Raw genomic sequence first — 24,984 nt, forward strand, 5'->3', positions numbered from 1 at the left:
GGTTAGTAAATTAAATCAGTGAAAAACTATAATGAACTTCTGAAGAATGGAGCAGGACCCCATAGCCAGCTGCAGGGGCAGAAGGGATGGGTATAGAAAAAGAGGGAGCAAGACTTGCTGGTGAGTGGCAGGATATTTTTACAGAACTACAGCCTCAGCATTACTAGTTTTGTCATAAAAGCAATTATAATGGCCACATCCGACGTCATCTAACTTTAACCTATCCATCAGTTATCTCCTCTAATGTTTCTTAAATGGAAAAACCAACCAAAAAACTCCAAACAAAAAAAGCTTTAACTTTTCCATATCTCCTATTACGTGGAAATAAATATGGTTTTATGCCTCTGTCCTTCAGTATGGCAACTTTCCAAACTGCCTGCAAAATGAATGCTTTTAGATACTACATGCATGACGTCTGCAACTCTAAATGTCAGTAATTCTAACAAATTACAAAATCCTTTTAAGAACAGCATGAAGTTTATGGTGTTCTCATGCCATCACTGCCATACTTGGAAGGGAAAAAGAGGGACTGGAATTTAGAGTTCCTCAGAAATATTTACAAGATTTTCAAACTAAGAAAACGGATTTGTTGTCCAGTCATTAGGAGGGGAAAAATCTCTTTAATGTAATTCACACTCAAGATGTGCCCTACTGTTCCATCAGTGTTTAAATGTGATGCATTGGTCTGCTTATTTGTGTGCTCTGGAACTGGTGAAGTCATTGAACAGAAAGTACAGCAGTGTGAATAAATGCTGCTTCCCAGAAATGTGGTCTTCTCTTGCCAGGAAAACAAAATACGGTGAAACCAGTATTTTGGATTTGGTGCTTGCCTGCAAGAATACTTCTGAACCTGGGATTATTTAATTATATGGGGGGGAAAAGGTAGCAGATTGTTTCTCAGTGGTCAAAGTAACAATGAGAATTGCTGCTAGTGTGATGCATAAAAGCAGTCAGCACTTTTTCTGAACCTAGAGAACAGTAAAAAGATTGGTGTTCCAGTGGAAGTCTACATTGCAAGTACTCTATGAAAGGTGAAAAACTAAATCTATATGTGTATATAGTTATTTTGGGAAGATAGGAAGCCTCAAACAAGGCAACTAATTGTAAAAGAACAGCTTCATCTTCAAATCGTTTTCTGTGTAATATGCATAAGAATCCACCAGTCTTGAGACAAGTTGCTGCTGTAGCTTGAGACAAAGGTTTTAAAGGCCGAACTGTGTCATTCTGTAGCCTGTGGCTTATACATCAGTTACCTTGTACAACATAGCTTTAAAACTGTTTATAAGGTTTCTCCAGAAACACTGAGATCCAACCTCAAAATGAAACTGAAGTAATTCAGTTAATCATCTCAGATATCTGAATTTGTCCCTTTACTGTTTATGGTAGACAAAAGCAGTACATTATCACATTTCCACCTTTAGATTTTTTCTTCCACACCTCCTTGTTTAATTTTGCAAAGCTCATTAAAAAACAGGGAAGCACATACTTTGGAATGCTGCCTTTCTGCCTGCAGCCTGGGTTTATTTTGACTCATGCCGTGGTCAGTGTGTAAACAGTAAAGGGGTTTACTCAGTAAATGACTTAGAACTGTTTCACAACCGTGAGTCTATCACTGTTGTTTTACTGAAAATCAGAATACTTTGGGAGTTATTTGCGCTTTCAGCACAGAGCTAAGTGAACACCGTAGGCAGTGGATGGTAACGAAATAGGAAGTGGTTCGTGCTGAGAATCTGCTTTGCTGTGTAATAGGCAGTGTTCTGCCAGCAGTTCTAATTACCCTGCTCTGATTGCTGCATGTGAACAAGCAGTTTTAAAAAGATTTTAGAAATCACAATGATTTCTTTTTTAAGTTTGAAGCATTTTAGATGATAGTTTACATCTGAATCATATTGTTAATTATCGATTCATAATCTTATTAATGTGAGCAGGAAAATTAATGTAATTTTGAAAACAGCTTATTAGTAATGTGTTGCCAGATTGCTTTCTAAATGAAAACAGTATCAATGTCCACCTCATTAAGTTTTTTATGGAAAAATTTCAAGTGAAAAGCAAGTTGAGACTTGCATTACAGATAGGATATGGCACTCAGTAACAGTAGAAGACAGATGGTTAAGAAATGTCATTAGATGGTCTTACCTGAAATGTAGGATTAAAAACATAAAAGTGATGACCCTATTTTAAGTTTCTAGGATGCTTTCTCTAGTGACTGTGTAAACCACCACTGGCCTTGGTTTCATAAGATTTTATGTAGATTAATGACTGGGAATTTTTCTCCAGAGAATAACTGGCTGCATCATGTGCTGATGAAACTAAGTACTGAAACATGCTTATCCTAGAGGTTGTTGCTAAGTACAAAATACATAGCAAGCCATGATGGAAATCGTCTTTAATCTCCTTACACATAGCTAGAAAACTGTCACACTACATACGCAAGAGGTTTCTTAAGTCTTCTGTCATCAGGACTTCTCATCTAAGAAACCAATTGTAATGGGTTTGCATGAGCAGCATTCACTGCTCCTACAATTTGGTTTGTGGAGAGCTGGCCTCCTTTGCAGATTAGAACATGCAAATGAACCCCAGGATCCAATATGCTGTCCAGTGAGACAAGAAAGCACTTGTATCATCAGTTAGTTACAGGTGTGATGGAGCTGGAATTTGCCCTATAAGACAGAATTACAAATTTAAGTCCATCAAGAAAATACTTTAATCTTTAAAGCTTGATCATTACAGTTCCTGAAATTGAAAATTGTAATTTAAAATGCATAAATCTTGTATTCTAAATTGGTGCCACTTTGCTTGGGTGCATGAAAAATTTCTCATGTTAATGATAACAACATTAATTACCTGGGGTTATAGCCAACATAGCACTGACTAGTACCAAGGTTAAAAAAGATTTCACATCCATAAGGCCATATTTTAATTTAGAAGTTAGCTGTTCACACTGCTGTTTTTCATAGTGAAGGTCTTGTTCAGGCTGCATTTCTTAAATGAAGTTCAGGCTAAACTAGTTCAGCCATTTCTGTGGAGAATACTGGGAAAAATGCATCATTTGCTCATTTCTGAGAGAAGGTCCAATGCCTCATGTTTTGGGTGTGGCAGGCTTAGGCTTCCAGTGTAGTTGCCACTCAGGGCTGATATGGGCCAGTCTTGACTTGTGGTCTAGGACTGAGACAGGCCCTGCTGCATTGGTCATCCTCAGGAGAAAGGGTTTTGCAGAGTCCAGGTGAAGAAGAGTGAAAGCCTGGGTAGAAGTCAATGGAGAGTGAGAAAAAGTGGTGTCTTGAAGATAGAATGTTCCATGCCAGTAAGATACCATCTGGATGTGAAGATCTATAGAGAGAGGGCTGACTCAAAGGCATTTGTCTAAATGATGGGAAAAAATATTATCTTCTCATCCAGTAAGTGGCCAGGATAGGAGGCATTGTTGAAATTGAGATTGAGACAGCCAGAGGGTGAAGCAGCTGTAATGCTGTGTGCAGCAGTCCTGCCCCATCCCTCCATCTCCCATCTTTTCTTCAGGAAGGTGTCACTGAGACAGATTTGCCAGAATAAGACATAGCTAAAGAATGAGGCAGGCCTGCTGACTGTCAGTAGGGACATGATAAGGTGAACTTTTACTTGGGAATGAAATTACCAAAGGAGAAGTTCCAGAGCCAGAAGAGAAAATTGTGCTTCATTAACAAGCATCGATTTAATGAGAAGATCTGCAGAAAATGAATGTATGTAGAAAATGAATATGCTTTAAAAGTATTGCAAAGCATATGTGATGGTTAATGACAGTTGTATAGGTAAATCTCATCCTGGCAATGCCTAAACTCTGTAGTCTTAGCTTTGCAGACTCACTAATGTGTTTGGAAGGCAGTTTTGAATATTGCACTGTGTTTTCAGTGATTTATAGTTCAAGTCCCTGGACACTGCTGAATTTGAGCAGAAGTTGAAGCAGAATGTGTGATGTATGTAAGGAAAGTTGCAGGCTTGAGGCAATTCCTGCAGAGCATTTAGATTTTAAAAGGGAAAGGGGTTTTGTGATGAAATCATGTCAAATGTGTAACAGAGACTTTATTTGCCTCACTGCTATTGCATTTAACCTCACTCATTGGGGGTTACCTTATCTTACCTTCATACTAGTTTTTCTGAGGCGTACACTAGGAGATCTTTTTTCTTAAATGCCCTCTGTGGAAACAGATGTCTTTGCTCTGTGTTTTTCCGCCTATTTCAGGGTTTTTATTTGAGTAGGAGAAAAGTCTGGGGATGTAATCTTTGTGAAATCAGAGATTGTCTTTATTAGCGGTCAGACAGGCTGGAACTAGATAAAGCCTGATCCAGGGATTCAGTGATAACTTCTCTCTGCATAAGTCAAAGGTTGCAACACTGTCAAATTTGTAAATTATTACACAGTATAGAACTGAAATCAATTTGCTATTTCTTGGTCTTGAGGTTCAAGAGTTTGAGAGGAGAATGAGCTTCATAGCAAAGAGAAGGAGGCAGCTTTCTGGTGCTCTATGGCCTCTTGAAAAAAAAAATAAACAAATCAGTTTTGTTGTGTAGCAGTAAATGGGGCATTCACCCTTTACCCACACAGTAAGTACAATTCCTCTGAAATTCACTGGACTTGTGTGGGTCCATGTATCCACCAGCTGCAGCCAGTAAGGCTGAGCCTTTTGCCTTCTAGAGTCAGAGCAAAGATGAAAATAGAAAGATGTGGATAACTTTTCTAACCTGCCACTGCCCTACTATTTGACCCATTGCAATTCTTCCTGTCTCTCTTCTTTTCTGCTGTGTTGTGGCTGGGTATAATTATAGATCAAACTGCCTTTTCTTTTTTACTTCATGACTGCAGCAAAAGCATCAGTAGAAGCTTTCCCATTTTCTTTGATGGCTTCAGGATCAAGCTCTGTGTAAATACCATCTGCAACCAATCCTATGCATAAAAGGCAAGGGAAAAGAGAAGAAAGTAGTAATTCATTCCCTGTGCACACATTTTCTAAATTCAAGTTACAACTTTCATGAATCTGAAGAAAACTGATGCAACAGAGCAAGTCAGCGTTTCTTTTGTTTTGTTTTTCAAAACTGCAGATACAGCCTCTTCTTTACACTTTGCTCAAATGAATTATTATGTGAAAATTGCATAACTTCCTTTGGAATGAATTAAGCTTTTTTAAAGCTCAGCTTTGCTCCTGTTGAATTTGAGCTGTGGTCTGGTAGAAGGAAAAGGGTGGCTCTGCCCCTGTGCCTCCTACCTGCACACACAAATCTTCACATAGCTCAGGGAACTGATCTGGGGAAAATTCAACCCTAAAGATCATTGAAAGGTTAGTTCTCAGCTCAGTTAGTCTCCTCATCCAACCCATTTTACAGCCTCATGAGTGAAAGTATTGGCACAGGTGACTAAACCATCACTTCCATGAAGCTGCTGCTTCAGCTTTTCTGCCTTCTGCATCATGCCCAGCCTGCTTCTACCCTTTTCCTTGCCATACCCCAACCATTTTTCTAACCACACTTTACCAGTACAGATTTTAGCTGAACCATGTCTCAGTGGAGCAGTTTCTGGAGAGGTGAGGGTGTGGAGAAGGGCAGAGGCCACAGCAGCCTGTACTTAGCTGGGCCTAACCTGTCGTGGACCTGTGTGATGAACAGTGCCAAGGTTTGCTCTGCTTTAAGCTCTTTGTGCTCAGCCCTGCACACTGAGCATCTGGAGAAGAGATGAGAAGAAAGTTGGGTTTTTTTCCCCCAGAGATACCTACCAGATCATTAGCTCATTGAGGAATAGAGAAATCCTTATATGTATTCATAGAGTACTTCAAGATATGCATCCAGACTGCTATCACATTTCACAAGGAGTCTGGTTAACTATTGTTGCTGCAGCAATTTATTTTGGTTTAAATTTTAGTCCTTCAGAAAAGCATTTTTATGTATAAAAGAATCTTACAGTTGGGGTTTTTTTAAACCAGGGAGTTGTCTTGTCCCAGGACTATATGGAAAATAATCATTGTTCAAAAAAAGTAGGCATCTAATAAGTGGAAAATAACTTTTCCTCTGGGAAGTTTTACCTTATAAAGTACAATTTCACAGTTGCCTGCTTTTTCAACACAGTCACATGTATAAAGTGCCAAATAAGGAGCCCTTTCTGTTATTTTCAGTCTGTCGAGGTTGATTGTTTCAGGGTTCAGATGTCTGCTATTTAAAACAAAGGTAATTATTACAGTTCATAGGATGCGATGCACTTCTCAACTTAGTCTAAGTTTCCATTAACTTCTCTTTACTTTGATTCAGGTAATTGTGACAAATAGTCATCCATCCCTCCCTCTGAAGTTAGAGTACAGCCAAATGTAATGGGTTAATAGTTAAGTATAATTAGGGCTCTAATTGAAACTCTGCTTGTGGCTATTTGTATGCAGAGCAGTTTGGAGACAGCCTTCACAAGAGCTTTGAACTGGAATAGCCTGTGTCAAAACACTGGAGTGTTCTTTTAATATGGTTTCCTTTGCTCTTTGCAGGCGCTTAAATACTTTAAACAAATGTGCAGTGATGAAGCTAGAAATTAGTCCCCACAGGAAAAGGGTAAGTTCATTTAACATTTTCTGTTACAGCATTGTGCGTTAATAAAACTGGAAAAAACTCCATCTAGCAGATTGTTTAGCTGCAGTTTAGGATAACACCTAAGTAGAACCTGGCAGGGACACACAGTAAAAACTCTGCTTACATTTGTTTTTGTGTTCTCATTGAATGTAAACTGTGGCACTTGACTATGGGTAAAGGTTATTTGTCTAGCAAACTTTTCCTCAGGATGCTGCTTCCAGTCTGAAAGCCACCGGACTTCTCTGCCTGCCAGTGAGGTTGTCTGTGTTGTAGCCCATTGGCTGCACTCAGGCAGGATTGTAAAGAGTAGGCTTGATGGCCATGATAAACTGACCTTAATGTTAAAACATCATCTTTGACGTCATCTTCAGTTTTGGTTTTGCCACCACATTAGAATTGTGTTATTTTATTTTATTATGATATAGACAGTATCAGTTAGACTGTGCTTGGCCTGCAAACAAAAGGATTGGGCATATTGTTTCCTTTCCAGTATATTTACAGAATACAATAGCTACCTTTGTAGAAAGTTTGCGTGTTTCCAGGGAGCTCAGCAGGAATTAAAAGTGTTTCCTGAATCTTCAGGATCCGTGTGGAGCATGGTGAGAAGTCAGAGACCATCTTCTGTAATTTCAGTAAGGTAGTACTGACAGAAACCTGAGTTATTGGGATTTGCTAGTAGGGTACCACTAAATAGCTGATTTAAAACGACGTGTGTGTCCTAGGAGGGATCAGTAATTGACACCATCCCCTGGGATATGACAACTGCAGATAAAGATGACTAAGGCAATACAATGCTGCCCCACCCTTAACAAAAATGCATACAAATGCTCTGAGGTTGTTTACCAGGAATTAATCCCCTCTTTCCCTATCTGTTTGTGGTATGTTGGGAACAGCATCCCAGCTCCAGAAGATAACACTCTGAGGCAGCATATGTAGGAACTCCTTAAAAGTAGGGGTAGACAGCTGGATTGCTGTTTATGACTGCCAGAAGATTTCTTATCCCTGTTCCTGAATCTTGTTAACACTGGAATGATCAGTATTGATGTTAGAGGTCAGACCAGATCTAACTTCAGGTCCAAATGCCAGATCTTCCGGAGTCTGGATGTTACCTTTTGTTTCAGTTTTTCTGGTTTTCATTCACCACTCATATTCTGGCAGATAGACTTGGATCCTGTTCCCTTTTGTTACTAGTGTCAGTAAAATCAATACTTAGCCTTTAAAGCTTTTTAACACTAAGGGGAAAATTGTGCTGATAGAAGCATACATTTCCTTATGTTTGCACTGACTTGTTTGCAAATTAAGATCACCTTTTTTATTTTCCAATTAAATCACTTTCACCAACAAACCATTGTTATTACCAACTGGCAATTTCAGGTGACTTTTTTCCTTCTGAAAACTTTAAATAAGCAAGCCAGTATTCTTGGGTTTTCATCTGAGTCATGGATATAAGTAGTTTGCAGTAGTGGGGAAATAAAGAAAACTATGCTTACTCTGTGTCTCATGTTTATTTGGTCATAAGAAAAAAGTATAATATTTGACTTATTTTGATCAGGTAATGATATGTCCTATTAAAAAAAAAAGAAGAAGAAAAAACCCCGAAAAACTAGGATATGATCAGGATCTAAAGTATACATACATAAAATAATCTGAAATATGAATAATTTACTTGTTTTTCAGAGAATAAATGTATTCCTGGGACACAAATAGGTACAATTTGGAGATTGTATGTGTGTTTGTTTTTAAATTAAAGCAATTAAACAAATGCAGTGAAATTCATGGGGCGGGGTGGCAAATAGTGTTTCCTACTTTGACCACCAAAGGTTATTTTGTGGTTTCATGGTTTCATATTAAAATTTCTTCATTAGTTTTATTCTTCTAACATAAATGTTTCCAAATATGTGTAAGACCAACTATGTCAGGATCATTCCCTTTCAGTATTCGATGAAAAGATTGTAGGTGTAAGTTATGTATGTGTAATTGTACCCTAAGCATTACTCATACATCAGACATGTTATTTACAATTCACTTACGTGCTATACTGTCAGTGAGCTCTTGCTGCTCACTATCTAAGAGTGTTAAAGTTTGCCTGAAGCGAGACTGAAGCAGAGACTTCACAGAACATTCTTAAAATGTTAGCTGCTAGTCTGTGGGAGGAAGAGTGGACCAGGTAAGAGCCTGGAGCCATCACACTCTTGCAGTGCAAGAGCTTCCTTTGCTGTCTCATTAGTCACAGCGAGGAAGCTGTTCAGACTTCCCAAATGGGTAAGGAATTAAGCCACTACAATTCAGAACGTATGAGAAACATCTCATAATTGCAAAGAGGAGTATAAACACACAGCCACTATCAACAGAGTGTAACTTTGGACGGAGTCCAGAGGGACCCCAACCCCTGACTGACTCCAGTTTAAAATTTTATGCATGCCAGGAATTTCCATTGATGTGTGGGCTATTCACTGTGACCAATTAATTAAAAGTCTATGGATACTAGAGTTTTTACAAAAGAGCAATTTAAAGCAGATTGTGTTGTTTGTTTCTTTTTATGAAGGATATATATTTTGTATTTAAAAACTGTTAAAATATATTGCCTGTACCTTGTGATCTTTTCCCGTGATAGCCTTTGTGGCCTAATCTTCCTTTCCTCGAAGTTAAAGACTGTTTTCACTTTAAATTCAGTGAGAACAAGATCACGTTGAAAGCATTTTAGTGAACATTGTATTTAAATGCAACCGCCTTTTGTGTTTGAGCTGTTTGCAACTGGTACTTTAAGGTTCTTCTTCTTTGCAGAGTGAAGATTCAGATGAAGATGAACCTTGTGCAATAAGTGGCAAATGGACTTTTCAGAGGGACAGCAAGAGGTGGTCAAGGCTGGAAGAGTTTGATGTGTTCCCTCCAAAACCAGACTTGAATATCCCCTCCCCAGAAGCTCCTCACCTTACTAATGCAGCAAGTCGGGAGAGTGTGCTTACAGACCTCAGTGAACGCCAGGAGGTGGCTTCTATTCTCAGCATCAGCAGCACCAGCAGCCACCAACCAACCCTGCAGAGTGAGACGTCTACTACCAGGACAAACTCGGTAGTGAGCGTTTGTTCATCGAGCAACTTTGTAGCCAATGATGACTCATTCAGCAGCTTGCCCTCACCCAGGGAACTGAATAGCTTCAGCTTCAACACAAAAGCCAATGAGAAGAACACCAAGTCCAAAACAAAGAGCCTGCTCAAGAGAATGGAGAGCCTTAAAATCAAGAGTTCTCACCAAGGCAAGAGCAAAGCTCCTTCAAAACTTGGCCTGATAATTAGTGGGCCTATCCTGCAGGAGGGCATGGATGAAGATAAACTGAAACAACTTAACTGCGTGGAGATTTCTGCCCTCAACGGCAATCACATCAGCTTCCCTATGGTACGAAAGAGGAGCGTCTCCAATTCCACCCAGACCAGCAGCAGCAGCAGTCAGTCTGAGACAAGCAGTGCTGTCAGCACACCCAGTCCCGTCACACGAACACGCAGCCTCAGTGCGTACAATAAAAGGGTGGGCATGTACCTGGAAGGCTTTGACCCCTTCAACCAGTCAACATTCAGTGATGTGATGGAGCAAAACTTCAAAAACCGTGGCAGTTTTGCAGAAGACACCGTGTTTTTTATCCCTGAGGACCATAAGCCTGGCACTTTTCCCAAAGCACTCTCCAATGGCAACTTCTCCCCAACAGAAAGCAACACCTCTGTGAACTGGAGGACAGGGAGTTTCCATGGACACGGTCACCTCACCCTCCATAGGGAAAACAGTGTTGACAGCTCAAAAGAGCTAGGCATGGGGAAAAGGCGCAACTCCTCCAGTTCAGTGAGCAGCCGCCTGAGTATTTATGACAATGTGCCAGGCTCAATCCTGTATTCCAGTACAAGCGACCTGGCCGACCTCGAAAATGAAGACATATTCCCAGAACTAGATGACATCCTATACCATGTCAAAGGGATGCAGAGAATAGTAAACCAGTGGTCAGAGAAGTTCTCAGACGAAGGGGACTCTGACTCTGCTCTCGACTCCATCTCCCCATGTCCTTCCTCTCCAAAGCAGATCCACCTTGATGTAGATAATGATCGAACAACACCAAGTGACCTTGACAGTACAGGGAATTCACTGAATGAAACGGAAGAGCCCACAGGGATCCAGGACAGGAGGGACTCTGGGGTGGGCGCATCGCTGACGCGGTCCAGCAGGTGAGGTCACAAGCACTGGGACTTAGGGCAGCCTGAGGAGGTCCACTATAGGGGGATCCCCCTACACAGAGCTGGGTGTGGACTGATGGTCAGAAGAGCTCAGGCACAGCAGACATCAGAAGGCTCACAACTTAGGGATTTTATTCAGATAAGTTAACAGACAGTTCTCATAGCCCATAGTAGAAGAAGTTAGTTCCTATTACATCAGTAGATCTAGATCTGACTCACTCTCACATCCTAGTAAATCTCTCTCTCACACAGTAATGTCCACACCTTTTAAGCACTCTCATATCTAACAAGCCACCATGTAATTGGTTAACCAATTCACCTTGCATACACCACAGCTTCTTATTGGTTACAAGTCACCATACATATACTCCAGGAAGCTCTGTTCTCTTTAAGGTAGAACTCCAAACAGCTTTCCTTAAGGGGTGCACTTACACTCACCCCCACAGTCCACTCCAGCCTGAGCAGCTCTATAGTAGCCACACCACACTCAGTAAAGGTGCAATAGAAGCTGTGGCCATTCAAGCACACACATGCTGCTCCGCTCACTTCCTGAAACATTTATTATAGGCAAAGGAAGTACTTGTGCAAGACTTAGTGATTCCCGCACTTCATAGCTGTATATGTTCAACCTGAATCATCATTGAAAAAGCATTATTAAGGTGGTTTTGGGGAACAATAATTCTTCAAACTGAAATGGTATGTGGAAGGAGAGGACCATTAGGTAGGATTAATCACTTTTAAAGTTGGCTAGGAGAACCAAGAGTAAGTATAGTCTGGTTTGTGTCAGTGTGTGGTGAATGCCTGACTTTTACACTGTTTAAAAAAATTGCGTTTTTCAGTAGCAGGCTGTTTCTAGCAGCATGCTAGGGCATTAAATCTGTGGGGAAAATAAGGCTTGTTTACTTTCTGTTGATTGCTGTAGCACAGTGGGAGACTGGGAGAGTTCCAATGGCCTCCAGTTTCTGCCGGGAGTTTTACCATGGGATAGATGACTGTATTTTGTATTGTGTGTAGACCAAGGAGTTGAATTCTTTCTAGCTTTGTTTCCCGTCTTCCTTTAAAAGTGGTGCAAATAATTTAGGGCCTGGTTTCTGTTGTCGTTTAGTCATCTACAGCTGCTTATGAGACTTTTAGAAATGCTTAGTTCCTATTTGATGTGTCTTAAAAATTCATGCAATTTTTTCTTAATGGAGTTTTTAGATTCCCACTGCTATAATACTGAAGTGGCTTCAGAAAAAGGGCATTGGAGTCCTTGGTGGATATCTGATAAGGAAAGACTGTGTAGCTAGCACTGAGCTGTGGGTCAGCTCAGTGTGTACATTCCCATCTGAAGCACCTGCATGTGCTGCATCACTGGGTGATGCAGAGACGCTGCAGGCTGATGCCTGTGAAGTCTCAGAAGAATGCAGCTGCCAAGGACAGGGAGCTCAGCAGTACATTTGCAGTAATTCCCGCACGTGTCTTGCAGAGATATTTCAATAACCTGTCCTTGCTGTGTCTCCTGTCTTCTCCACAGGCACAAGCTGAGGTGGCACAGCTTCCAGAGCTCCCACCGGCCCAGCCTCAGCTCGGCATCACTGCAGATCGACTGTCAGTCCGTGGCACAGATGAACCTGCTGCAGAAGTACTCTCTCCTGAAGCTGACTGCTCTCCTGGAGAAGTACACACCTTCCAACAAGCATGGTTTCAGCTGGTAAGCACACAGTGCCGTGTATAGAGAAGCCAATTATATGAGCATAGCAGTTATGCTCGTCCCATGCAACTTTCGGAAAGATGCAATGAATCCCTCCGTCCCACTTTTTCCATATTTGCACTTCTTCCTCCAGCCTGTGCTGAGAGTGATTTGTGGTTTCCTAAGACAGGGCAAAAAATCACTAACCCTTTATGTAAGCGTGATCTTATTAGGCAATGCAGAATAGACCAGCCTTCTGAGAAAGAAAGTGTCCACTATCCATACCAAAAGAAGGACTACTTGTTCATTGGGGCAGTTAGCAAGCAGTGGCACAGTCTATCTAAATAATATCTTAATAAGCTTGCTTTTCATCAGCTATTCTAAAATATTTTCATTACTTTCTTTACATAATTATGTATTTAGATAATGTAAATTTTCTTGAATTATATTATCTCATGAGGCAAAATCTGTCCCCTCCTTTTAATGCAGTTAGCTTGCCAAAGTGATGGAGAGAAAAAAAGTTGGAAGGACCAGAGAGTTCTTTGTAGGCAGCAATTTCTGCTGTGGCCAGGTGTTTGTAACCCAGTTGAATATTTTTGGTGGAAGAATGAAATAGAAAGGTCTTTTATTATTGTATCTGCAGTACAGCCTGTGTAACCTTCAGGATGAAAAGGAGGAAATAAAATTTTTCTTGTCCCTACCACAGGCCAGCCTCCTCCCTTCCCCAGGAGTCATAGAGAGTATTTAGCTTCGGCATCAAAGTACCTCCTGTTCAAAGGCTGTTATTATGTCAGTCTTTCTAAATACAGAAGTTGTTTGTTCTGAAGGACAGAAATAAGTATTGACCAGTTATCCCTGCATGCTTTAGATTCTCGGTGGAGATCGCAATGTGTTTTCTCACATTCCACTGGCATGTTTTTTGACAAAGCACGTATTATTCATACATGTATCAATAATGCCCTAAACCAAACTATAAAGCAATACAAATGGGTTCTGTTTTACTATGTAACAGATTAGTCAGATGTAAATCCAGTGCAGTGTTTGTATAGCTGTACTGTATGTTGAAATGTTAAATAGGTCTCCCTGTTTTCCAGTGCCACTATGTTCTATTAGTTGTTGCACTGGACATTAACTTTCCTTCCTGTTTAGGAAAATGATCTCAATATTTTCACATTTTAATGCCTTTTTTTTTCCCTTCATGAAACCAGTACTCTTGGGGACCCGGGGTAAATCATTCTTTTGTGTTTAGTAGCTTTTTCCTTGGAGTCATAAGGAGATGGAAAGGCCTCTCTATGAAACTGGAGTGGAAGGTGGGGGTAACAAAAGTCACCAGCTGACAAGGAGGGGGGTCCCTCAAAGGGGTTGTTTATAGAGCTGAAGTTTTTAGCTGACAAACTCAAATGTATTACATCAGTTTCCTGCTGTTCTGCACACTGGTGGGTGGTGGACCCAGTTTGAGGACTTTGCAGAACAAGTAGTTGACATACAAAAGCTCATTGTTCAAATGCCCATCTTTCCCGAAACCTAAAGAAGTGGTGTTAAAAGGGGTCACTGACCGCAGGATTTATTTTGACTCTCATGCAATTCAATGTGGCCCCTGCAGTTTTACCCTGTAGCTTTTGTCCTGCTAATATTGATGGGGTAGCACTACATTAATACTTAGAGCCAGCATACTGCCCCAAATGTCAAGCCTTTCTCTTAGAGAAGCTATTTAATGTCGTCTCCCCAGCCCTGAGCAGATTAGCTAATTTATACTGTCACTATTTTTCACGTTACTGAAAGTGTTTCACTTATTTTCACTTGTTCTCTGAGTTACTGGAAATACAGAAGATAAATCGCCAATGGAGGTTTAATTTACTTTTGTCATTCCTTTTTCTTAAATAGGGCAGTACCAAAATTTATGAAAAGAATAAAGGTGCCAGATTATAAAGACCGAAATGTCTTTGGAGTACCGCTGCAAGTCAATGTCCAGCGCACAGGGCAGCCTCTTCCACAGAGCATTCAGCAAGCCATGAGATACCTCCGCAACCACTGTCTGGATCAGGTGGGTTTTGCTGTACTCTTATCACACATGCATGCAGCACCTAAAGCCCAGATTTCTGTTAATTTTTTTTGTTCCTGTATCAGACTGAAAAAAGCAGACTCAAAACAGGACAAAACAGATCATTAGTGCGAGAAAACCTTTCCACAAAATTAGAACCCATACATAAGAAGCTAAAGAACATGCTTACCTTTCAGATTTGCTGAACTCATTCTAAATGGATTTACTTTCATATTTATATTTAGGTTGGACTGTTTAGGAAATCTGGAGTCAAGTCAAGAATTCAGGCTTTGCGTCAAATGAATGAGAGTTCTGCAGACAGTGTCAACTACGAAGGCCAGTCTGCCTACGATGTAGCAGACATGTTAAAACAATTCTTCCGTGATCTGCCTGAACCTCTCATGACCAACAAACTCTCCGAGACCTTCTTACAGATATACCAATGTAAGTGGTGGTATTTCTGCAGCAGATCGCAAATGGTAATTTGTGTAGCAAGGGTAGACCTTTGTAACACCGCTCTTCTGGGCACTGCACTGCTGCTTTTCTCTAGCAACTCTTACAGTTCAGAGTGCCTCATAAGGAATGGATTTTTTATATTGTAGTTGTATAAAAATTTATCCTACAAGTTCTTTTCATTTCACCTTTTTCTCTAGTTTGGGAATAAGTATAAATCCTCTATCACTTGCTCTAAATTTTCATCTCTACTTTGAGCATACTTGATATTATGGTTTGAAAATAAGCCAGATCTGATGTGGCTGAGTAAACGAGCAGAGCAAACACTGTATGCACAGAGTTTGAGGCTTTTGAGGGGATTGGCAAGGCTGCCAAAAATTTCTATTTTCTCATAGTTCATATTTTTTATCCTTCACCACAACTGCTTAAAACAGCATCTAAGTTGTAAGCCTTTCTGTTACTGAGTTGTAGCTACTTCACCACTAGGTACTATAAACAGAAAGTTCTTAGAGAAAATCACATAAAAAATGCAGTTTATCAATGCTTGTAAAAATAAATAATGAATCCTTCTGAGATGGCAGGTTCAACTCGGCAAGGGAGCTAGATAAATTGAGTTCTGTATAGATGGTAACTTTGTGCTGGAACTTTCCAGACAACATACTGTCTTTGAGAAGTTTCCTTCAACATTGTTTCATTGGGAATACTCTCATGTTATAAAATGGTCAAAAGTGAATTACTGTTTAGTGACCAGAACTCCAAACTTTTTGAAGTATTCATGGGGGTACAAACTGACTGATGCACTATGGGCATCTTGCCAGTCCTGTGGCTTCTCTTCCTAACACCACCCCTGCTCTCTCCCCATGTATTCTTCCCATGGTAATACAGCTGCAACAGAACTTCCTGCAAAAACACCTTCTTTGAGTCCTTGGTGTATTTTGTGCCTTCCTTCTGATACAAAAACATTACAGGAACTTCCTTCAGAGCTCTGTATGTAGAGGTGACAGTTTAAAATATAAACATACATACCATTATTTCAGTGCACACATTTTTTTTGTGTGTTTGGATTCCCAAGCAGGTTTATGGAGAAAATTAATCAGACTCTCCACTTCCATGCATATTAAACAGCAGCTCTGTGGGTTTAGAGCCAAAAAAGCTCGACGTAGCATTGCAGCAGTATCTGCTCCTTTCCTTTTGCAGGCGGTAGGTCTGAGGAATCCCCAGAGGTGGTCGGGAAGTATTATCTCTGTGTAAAGCAAAGAGCCTTAAAACAGCTGTAAATTTTGCTTTCCTTCAAAGGACAAAATTTTCCTTTGCTTTGGTGCTGTGCACCAGGATGTGCAATGGAATTGTCTGCATGTGGCTTAAATGTGCTTTGAGCTGATTGAGGAGAGAGCATGGAGAACAGTGGATTTTTGCTTTAAACTGCTTTCTAAACTCACCTGCTAGCCTTATGAAGTTGCTGAAGCCCAAAGCAAATATTAGTTAAATATCTGGGTAGGACCACATGTATTATGAGACATGCAGTGAGGGTGGTGGGGTGCTAATGATGATATAAATGCTCCAGGACGCAGACTCTGATGCTGTCTTCAGAGGTGGCTTATTGGAAATCCCTTTATGAGAAGCAGGTCTGGTCTGGGTTATTTCATTTTTTTTGTTCCCTTCAAGTTTGGAGGAGAAAGCCTTATAAATTTGACACACATCAAATTTTTCCAGTGGTTGTTTGTTGTTCGTAACCAAGGAGCTGTTTAATGGTATGGGACTTCACAGCGTTGACTTTCTTTTTCCATTGCATGACTTTGAATGATCTGCTCAATAAAGTAACCCTGTGTTTGGTAAAGCACTTTCTGGATATTTTATGACATCACTGTTGAAAAGGTTTGCTAGCCAATTTATTTAATTAATTTACCTATTCTAAAATGCGTTCATGTTTTAAATTTCTTTGCAAGCCAGAGAATTTCTAAACTGGCTGGACTGTGTTTGCTTGTTCCCTGCCTGACTCCAGGCTTCTGTCATTTTAGTGCATCTGCAGGAGCATGTAGCTGTTGAAGCTAAATCTAAAATTAACTCTGGCCTGGGCACAGCTTCCTCTTGCTTGCATTTCTTGTGAGGCAGGAAATAGCTGAGGGTAGTTAAACTAGTGGGTTAAAGAAAATTCCTTTGTGCTTCCTACAAATGGTATGCATCTTGAAGGAAATCACTTCAAACTCGAGTCAAATATGTGAAGCTGGAGTTTGCTTTGGGATGTATTCATGCTGTGTGTGTGGAAAACCAATGGGCTGATGAGAAAATTGCTAATACTATGCAGATGTGCCAAAGGATCAGCGTCTCCAGGCTATCAAGGCTGCCATTATGCTTTTACCTGATGAGAACAGGGAGGTCCTCCAGATTCTTCTCTATTTCCTGAGTGATGTCACAGCTGCAGTGAAGGAAAACCAGATGACACCAACAAACCTGGCCGTCTGCTTAGCACCTTCCCTCTTCCACTTGAACACTCTCAAAAGAGAGAATTCTTCCCCAAGGTATGTCTCTGGGGAGCAGGGCTCATTGCTGCTGGTCCCACACTGTAGTTAACAGTGATGTGCAACAGGCACAGTCTAGCAGTGACCCTACCAGTGGTCATCACCTCAGACACCTCACAGGGCACCAGATGTAGAATGCTTATGGGATCCTACTTTTTCTTTCAGATTTGTTAAAATACAAGCAAGCTCATAAGAAGCTAAAAAACGGGGCGGGGGAGCGCATTCCAAAAGGTTTAGGGAGAGTAGCAAGAGAAGTTGGCAACACCATGCCAATATTTGGTCTCAGGTGACACTGCTCTAAATCACCAGCCGATTTGGGAATCCTACTGTTGTCTTACAAAACATATCTCTTGCTCTGCATTAAGTAATTAGACTTGTGTGTTTGTGCTTCTTCCCTTTTGAAGGGTGATGCAAAGAAAACCAAGCCTGGGAAAACCTGATCAAAAGGACCTAAATGAAAATCTGGCTGCAACCCAAGGGCTAGCTCATATGATTGCTGAATGCAAGAAACTCTTTCAGGTAAAACACCTGTTTGCAAAACTGATGGATGGAATATTGGCCAACATGTCTTGGATCTGCTATATAATGAAAAGCCAGGAATGTCTCTTTATTTTAATGAAGTTTAATAAATGATAAATAGCTTTTAAAAAAACTTTGCATCCTGATGTGTGCCCATTTGTGAATTAGAAGTGGTGCCAGAAGAAAAGAGAGTTGTTCTGTTGTCACTGGTGCTCTAAAGTCATGAGGCAGTTGTGGGGCTTGTCACAATTTTATTGCATTCAAGCTGCATTGGAAATACGTTTTCAAGCTGTTATGCAGTCATGAGGGTCTGTGAACCTCGGCTCTAATTACAAAGCCAGAAGCTATTTCCAGGAATTTCAGTGCTCGTTTTGTACTTAAATTCTCAAAAGTTAGCAACCCAGGCCACAAAAGCATCCTGGAACGTGACACTGTCAAACCATAGGTTGAAGGGTCTGTAGGAACTAAAGCATGCTCCCTCTAGGGCCTGTGATGGAGAACCAGACAATCTCAAGTTCTGGTTTTCCTCACTGTCATCAAATCTTTTCTGAGCCCTCAACTGAAGACGTGTCTGTCTCTTCTCTTGCGGCTGACAACTGATCCCTCCTTCCTTCAGTTTGCAGGATAAACTGCTGTGGGAATGAATCTAGTTTTGTAGCAAAGGGGGATACTCCACAGCAAAAAATAAGACATCCCATAAAGACTAATTTGAATTAAATCAAAGTCACAAACTTAATTTTGTCATTTCTTCACACTGAGTGCTTAACCTGAGACATGCACATCCCGTCACTTACAAAGCTAGCATACCCATCTTTCTGTGGGTGTCAATCTGCTAGATTAACTCAATGGTCTGGGGAGAGAGCTGCAAGAGGATTATTTCTCTCTTCTTGCCCCTTAGATACCTGAAGAAATGAGCAGGGGGCGGAACTCATACACGGAGCAGGACCTGCGTCCCCTCAGCCTGGAGGAGCTCCGGGGCGGCAACAGCAATGCCGAGTCCTCCGACTACCACTGCTACCTCCAGGACTGCGTGGATGACTTGCTCAAGGAGATGAAGGAGAAGTTTAAAGGTTGGGTCAGCTGCTCCACCTCAGAGCAAGCAGAGCTGGCCTACAAGAAGGTATACACCCTGTCATTCACACCACAGCTCTGGTGTTTAGCTCACTTTTGACATAGGATATTACAGAATGTTCAGTGCACACCTTTACTTTGCAGATGGATTTAACAAACCCCTTAATCTTTCAACACAGTTGCACACCTTCTAAAAACGCCATGTCTTTCAGCAGTAGTCAGCTAACATGCACTGATTTCTGTTCTTCTGTTTATCAAGCCCAGGAATGTTCACTGTATTGAATTTACATGTCTTTACTCTTATGCAAAGCCTTAAGAAACTGAGTGAGGCCTCCAAGCACTGTCACGGTGCAGGCAGTGGGAAAGAAGTGTCTCAGTTTTAATCTTGCATAGCTCAGAGCTAGCACAGGGAGAAGTGTTTCCATGAGATTTTTAAAAAATAAGCTTGGAAAATCAGGATATTTTTCTGTAGCATCACAATTTAATGGGGGCCCATACTGGAGTATAACTGTAACTTAAAAATTATTTGGAAGTTAGTATGTAGAGGCCTTTGGCTTATGACAAGCTTAGTACAGTTATATACATATATGTGTGTGTATTCAATTTCCTGTATTTAACCAAAACTGAAATGGAAAAGAAAAGAAAATATAAGGAAGAGCAGAACTGAGAACTCCACTAATTTTCCCCAGGTGTGCGAAGGTCCCCCACTTCGATTATGGAAAACTACCATTGAAATCCCAGCTACACCAGAGGATGTTTTAAATCGTTTACTGAAAGAGCAACATCTTTGGGATGAAGATCTTATAGAGTCAAAAGTAATCGAACCTTTGGATAGCCAGACAGATATTTACCAGTATGTCCAGAACAGCATGGCACCTCACCCAGCCAGGGACTTTGTAGTCTTAAGGTAAGACTTCTGTATGCGAGATGTTTATGTCCTGCACATATGGCAGCCTTGCCTGTTTCTTTATAATGTAAGTTATGTTGGTAAATATGTATTTGTGTCTACTTTGAAGTCTTATTAGATGCTTGAGTTACTGTTTTTCAAATATAAGGCTTCTGGTTTTCTTTGTTTTTCTTAGAACATGGAGGACAAACTTCCCCAAAGGAGCATGTGTGCTTCTAGCAACCTCAGTGGACCATGACCGTGCTCCAGTGGCAGGTGTCAGAGTCAATGTGCTCCTGTCTAGGTATCTGATTGAGCCCTGCGGGTCAGGAAGATCAAAACTTACCTACATGTGCAGAATTGATTTAAGGTGGGAATTGCCACTTCATCCTTTGGTGGTGGTAACTTTTCTTGTATAATTTCAGCGTGGTCAGTGGAAAATTTAGATGGTTCAACAGGGCTGGGCTAGGAGTACATACTTGTCAAAGGAATGCACACAGGTCTCTGAGATGTCACAGAAAATTGACTTCAGTGCGCATCCAGCAGCAGGTGTGGTTTGTTGTATTAGAAGCCTCCAGTATGTGCTCCACTATCCCTATTGATATATAACCCCACCCTTTCCTCTGACAGTCATAATTGGATGCAAGGACATGTTAATTTAAATATTAAACTAGTAAAGAAGACGAGGGTGTCACAAAACTTCTCATAACTTTTCCTCACTGTGACAAACTGTGTTTTGAGCAAGTCCGTATATTAATAAGGTTGAGCTGAGCAGTAAGCAGTACTAAGGAGATTTCCGAAATGGGCATTTAAGCAGCTAGATATGTATTTGATTCTGACTAAGAAAATGCATGTAAAATTACTGGTACCTACCTCATCATGACTTTTTCTCCACGCAACAGGGGCCACATGCCAGACTGGTACACCAAGTCTTTTGGACACTTGTGTGCATCTGAAGTTGTTAAGATACGAGACTCTTTCAGTCAGCAGAGTCCTGAGAGCAAGGAAGTAAAATCCAGGTGACTACTGATGAGGAACAGCCATGAGCTCCACACCTCAGCAATGTAGACATTACCCATAACTGAGACTCGTCCGCTGCAGACTGGACCTGTGTACCATCTGCAAGTCATGTCATGAAGGGATGACAATGTGAGAACTTGACTGTGAGCATTACTATAGGACTGTGGCCATACCATACACTTTAAAGCTGCTTCCTGTCTGTTTAAGGTCTATAGTGTAGGCCTTGACTGGAATACATAGGAGGACTGTGCAAAAAATAAAGAAAAATAGTGCTATTAGATGGTTTGAATTGCTTCTGAGAAGCAAACTTCTTTAAATGCAAAATATATTATGAAATATGGCGAAGGCTCATCATTCCCGTGTGAAATACTTAGCTTTATGTACATTCTCATGTCATTTTATTTGTAGTGCATTGAGGGACTGGTGTATCCACTGGAATAGTTGGTACTCTTCAATGTGTTCTCACTGAGATAAGCAGAGAAAGGTTTGCACAGAGATTAAAGTGTGAATGAGTGTGTTAATGGTTGAAAGGATAGAAGAAGTTGAACTTGAAATGTGTCTGGTACACTGATAGGCAACCAGAATGGATTTTAGTACGATGGTTATAGTTCAACCTAGATTGCGACTCCCCTGTGGACCAGGAGTGGCCATCCTTCCCATGTGCCAGTTCTGCATTTTCTTCAGCTCTAACCTTGTTAAAAACCCGAAGCAGATGTTACAAGAGGCTTGCTTTGGCTACTGTCCACTCCTTATCCAGATGTTCTCTTAGGAGTGATGAGCAATTCTATAGCAAATTTAAGTAAATACACTTTTGAGCAACATAGCAGCTTAGAAATGATACATCAATGGTGAGGAGAGCCGATAACATCAGTACATTTGCCAAAAAACGTTCATTGCTTTTACTCCTACCTGCATTAACTATATGTGTTTTAGTGAGGGGTTTTTATATATTTTACTGTATTCTAATGGCTCAAGAAGAAGTCAACACTGGAGTTGTGGTGCTGGAAGGTGGTAGAACTTGTGCAGTAGCAGCTGGGGTGACTTGGCTGGGGAGGGTCACGCAAGCTCTCTCCTTACTCTCCCTCCTCTGCCTGTTTTCCTAAAAGCTGCACATTAACATGAACAGAATCTGAATGTGAGCAATTTGGAGGGTTATATTTGGGGGCAGAGAGGAGGGTGCAGTTTTGTCTTGGATTTTGTTGTGTTTTAAACCCTTTGGGATATTTTCCCCTCCATAAGAATCAACTTGTATGAACTGTAGGAAGTCCTGAGGTCCTCTGGAAAGGTGTCTTTCTGTAGGTTTTACTGTAAAGATGAAGATTTGCTTTCAAGGTGCAGTATTAAGTGATAAATGTATTTTGTGGCTAGAGTATGAATGTGTTGCAAGATGGAATCTTGACTGAGACTTTGTTACCCTTGTCAGTATTATTTTAAGCTTTTTGATGAAGATTTTTGTATAATGGCAAATAATGTAGTCCTTCCAGTAACAATGTTCCTCATGAGTAGGAAAATCTTGTATATTCCTCTACATCAAACCCTTTTGAATTTGTAAAATTGTATGTTGTACATACCATTCTATTGTAAACATGTATACTTGCCCACAGTGTACTGTCAAACATAGATTAAGCATGATAAAGATTATTTAAAATATACCTGTATTTATACCTCAGATATTCTTTTTGGGATTTTGTACCTCAAGTATGTTTTCTATTGTAAATGTGCTTTACATGACTATGATCTACACAAGAGAAAGGAAAATGTTTAACTTGCTCTAGATGGCTGTACAGAATATACTCAATAAGTGCACTATTAAATGTTTAAAATTGGAGATGCATGATGAGTTTTATTTTATTCTGCATTCTTTCTTCTGCTCTCATACCCAGAGGATGAAGTGGTTGTCTTACTACCAGTTCTTTACCTATCACAGCCAACTGTGTAGCCACCCCTGCTGTCTCCCACACTGATGTTTATAGTAGTGTTAGAGGCAGGAACCAAAGCAACTTCAAAATTTTTGGAAAGCAAGACTTCACAATGACAGACAACTGGACAGGAATGTTCCCCAGTTAATAGCTTCATACATTTAAAAGTAAGAAGAAACCTTTGGATTGCTGCTGTCTTGTGCAAAGCTCCTCTTGAATTTATCAGGGTGAAAAGCAGACTGCTAACCGATAGGCATTTGCATGCAATGCTGAAAAATAATTCACTGCTTTCCTATTTTCTACCGAGAGAGGGCATGATGAGTTGTGGAGTTGTAGGTTTGCTTTAAAAAATGCAAGTGTAAAAGTAATTTGAGAAAGTTAGAGCACACACAGCAGGTGAAATGATGCCAAAGAGAAAGCCAAGAGGATATACAGACAACCGACTAAGATGAAAAATGAAGCCAAAGACAGCTGTTAATTCAAACAACTTTTTAAAGTTTTTAAAGTCTTAGCCAACAGAAATATAATTTGGGCATCTGAAGGAGGATTTTGATTTGTGAGGCTTGTCTGACAGAGCAGCTGTAAGGAGGCCTGCTGCCTTTTAGTTACCAACATCATCCTATTCTTTCTGTGCCTGAGCATTCCAAAGTTGTGATCACTATCACTTCCCACTACATTCCCCAGGGAGCACTGAGGGATGCTACTTCACAGTCTGGCCAAAGTTCTTGCTCTCATGGTATTAGTTCTCACAGACCAAAGACTCTTTTAGAGGATCCTTCTGAAAAGGGGCAGTCATTTGTTTTGCATTACAGGGTCTTTTTTCTTCCCAAGTCAAAACTAAAACAACATTTGAAAAAATGGAAGAGAAAATGGCACCTGCTCACCCCCCCATTCTCCCCCCACCCTCCACCCCCCCACCCAGGAAAAAAAAAAGTTTGTTCAAAGTTTTGGGTCCTTGAAACAAGTTAGAGCTAATTTGTTTTTCTCTGTAATGATAGTTTTGTTTGCATTTTTAAGCACACTAATGCATGACACTCCTGGCACTTCAAGGATTCACACTGCATTTTATTTAACATGCATTTAGGTTACTTCCAAATTAGCATTTCCTAACCATTTCTAATCATGAGTTGATTTTGTCTCTTTTAAGTAGCCTCGATGTCCTGAATGCATTCATGGCACCTTCATTTGCAGATGTCCATGTTGTAGTTAAATGCTAGAATTCAAGTTTCCATGTCTGTGTGTATCAGCTGCCACTCAGGACAGCACTGGCTCTTGCTCGGGTGCTCTTTTGCCTTGTTTCCACAGAGGGAGTACAGTTTGGCTTCTTGTTCCATTCTGGTCAGTAGCGGTGCTGGTATGGCTGTTTTTTAATGTCATTCTTCAAGTAATGCACTCCACAATTAGTTATTTATGAAGCTGTAAATAATCAGGGGCCTTCACCTTAAACGCCAGAGATGTCACTAATACACATGGACAGTCTGGGCTAGTAACATTGAAATGATGCAAAGCTGTACCTCTGCAGCCTGGTACAAGACCTTGAAAAGAGCAGGACTTAGTACATATCCACAGTTGGCTGTGCCAGGAGAAAGTTGATACAAAAACTATCAGTGACTTCGGCTACATTATAAAAGGGGGGTATTTCCACCTAGGGTACACAAAAGTTAAATGTCATACACAGATGATCTGCTATGTGCTGGAAGCAGTGTCCTACAATCATAAGGAATGAAATCATGATACTATCTTAACAGAGCAATGCATTAAATTTAAAAGACAAAATGCTAATTCTGTTATATACCATAACTTGCTGATACAGCCATCAACTGCATCTCTGAAAAGTAACTTCCAGCTATTTCTCATCTGTCAACCCAGAACCGTTTTATTTCTCTAGCAAGGAAAGGTACCAGTGTCTAAATGATGAACAGCATAGCACCAGTGGTTAAGGCCAAGCACTGATGCCATGCTTGCATCCATGTGCCTTTTCCATTGAGCACTCTCCCAAGGACTTGAGAGTTGCTCACTTTCCCCTCTCTTCTGCACCATCCTACTGTATTTTCCTGTATATTCTGAGGTGTCCAGAATGCTTGC

The 24,984-nt window shown here is 40.6% G+C and overlaps 1 protein-coding gene across 5 annotated transcripts in view; it reads left to right on the forward strand.

Annotated features, from left to right (window-relative positions):
• DLC1 (DLC1 Rho GTPase activating protein) overlaps positions 1-22,808 on the forward strand; it is a 254,667-nt gene extending 231,859 nt beyond the window's left edge. For all 5 annotated transcript variants that reach the window (XM_071556429.1, XM_071556432.1, XM_071556430.1 and 2 more), the window contains 11 exons: positions 6,498-6,561; positions 9,364-10,790; positions 12,316-12,492; positions 14,356-14,515; positions 14,758-14,956; positions 17,271-17,484; positions 17,889-18,003; positions 18,902-19,123; positions 19,764-19,981; positions 20,157-20,330; positions 20,863-22,808. In XM_071556429.1, coding sequence (XP_071412530.1) covers positions 6,498-6,561; positions 9,364-10,790; positions 12,316-12,492; positions 14,356-14,515; positions 14,758-14,956; positions 17,271-17,484; positions 17,889-18,003; positions 18,902-19,123; positions 19,764-19,981; positions 20,157-20,330; positions 20,863-20,983 — 3,091 coding nt within the window. In that variant the 3' untranslated portion in view covers positions 20,984-22,808. The remainder of the gene's footprint in view (positions 1-6,497; positions 6,562-9,363; positions 10,791-12,315; positions 12,493-14,355; positions 14,516-14,757; positions 14,957-17,270; positions 17,485-17,888; positions 18,004-18,901; positions 19,124-19,763; positions 19,982-20,156; positions 20,331-20,862) is intronic.
• Positions 22,809-24,984: the final 2,176 nt, after the last annotated feature.

Source organism: Pithys albifrons, chromosome 5 (assembly GCF_047495875.1).
Source record: "Pithys albifrons albifrons isolate INPA30051 chromosome 5, PitAlb_v1, whole genome shotgun sequence".
NCBI classification, from domain to species: Eukaryota; Metazoa; Chordata; class Aves; order Passeriformes; family Thamnophilidae; genus Pithys; species Pithys albifrons.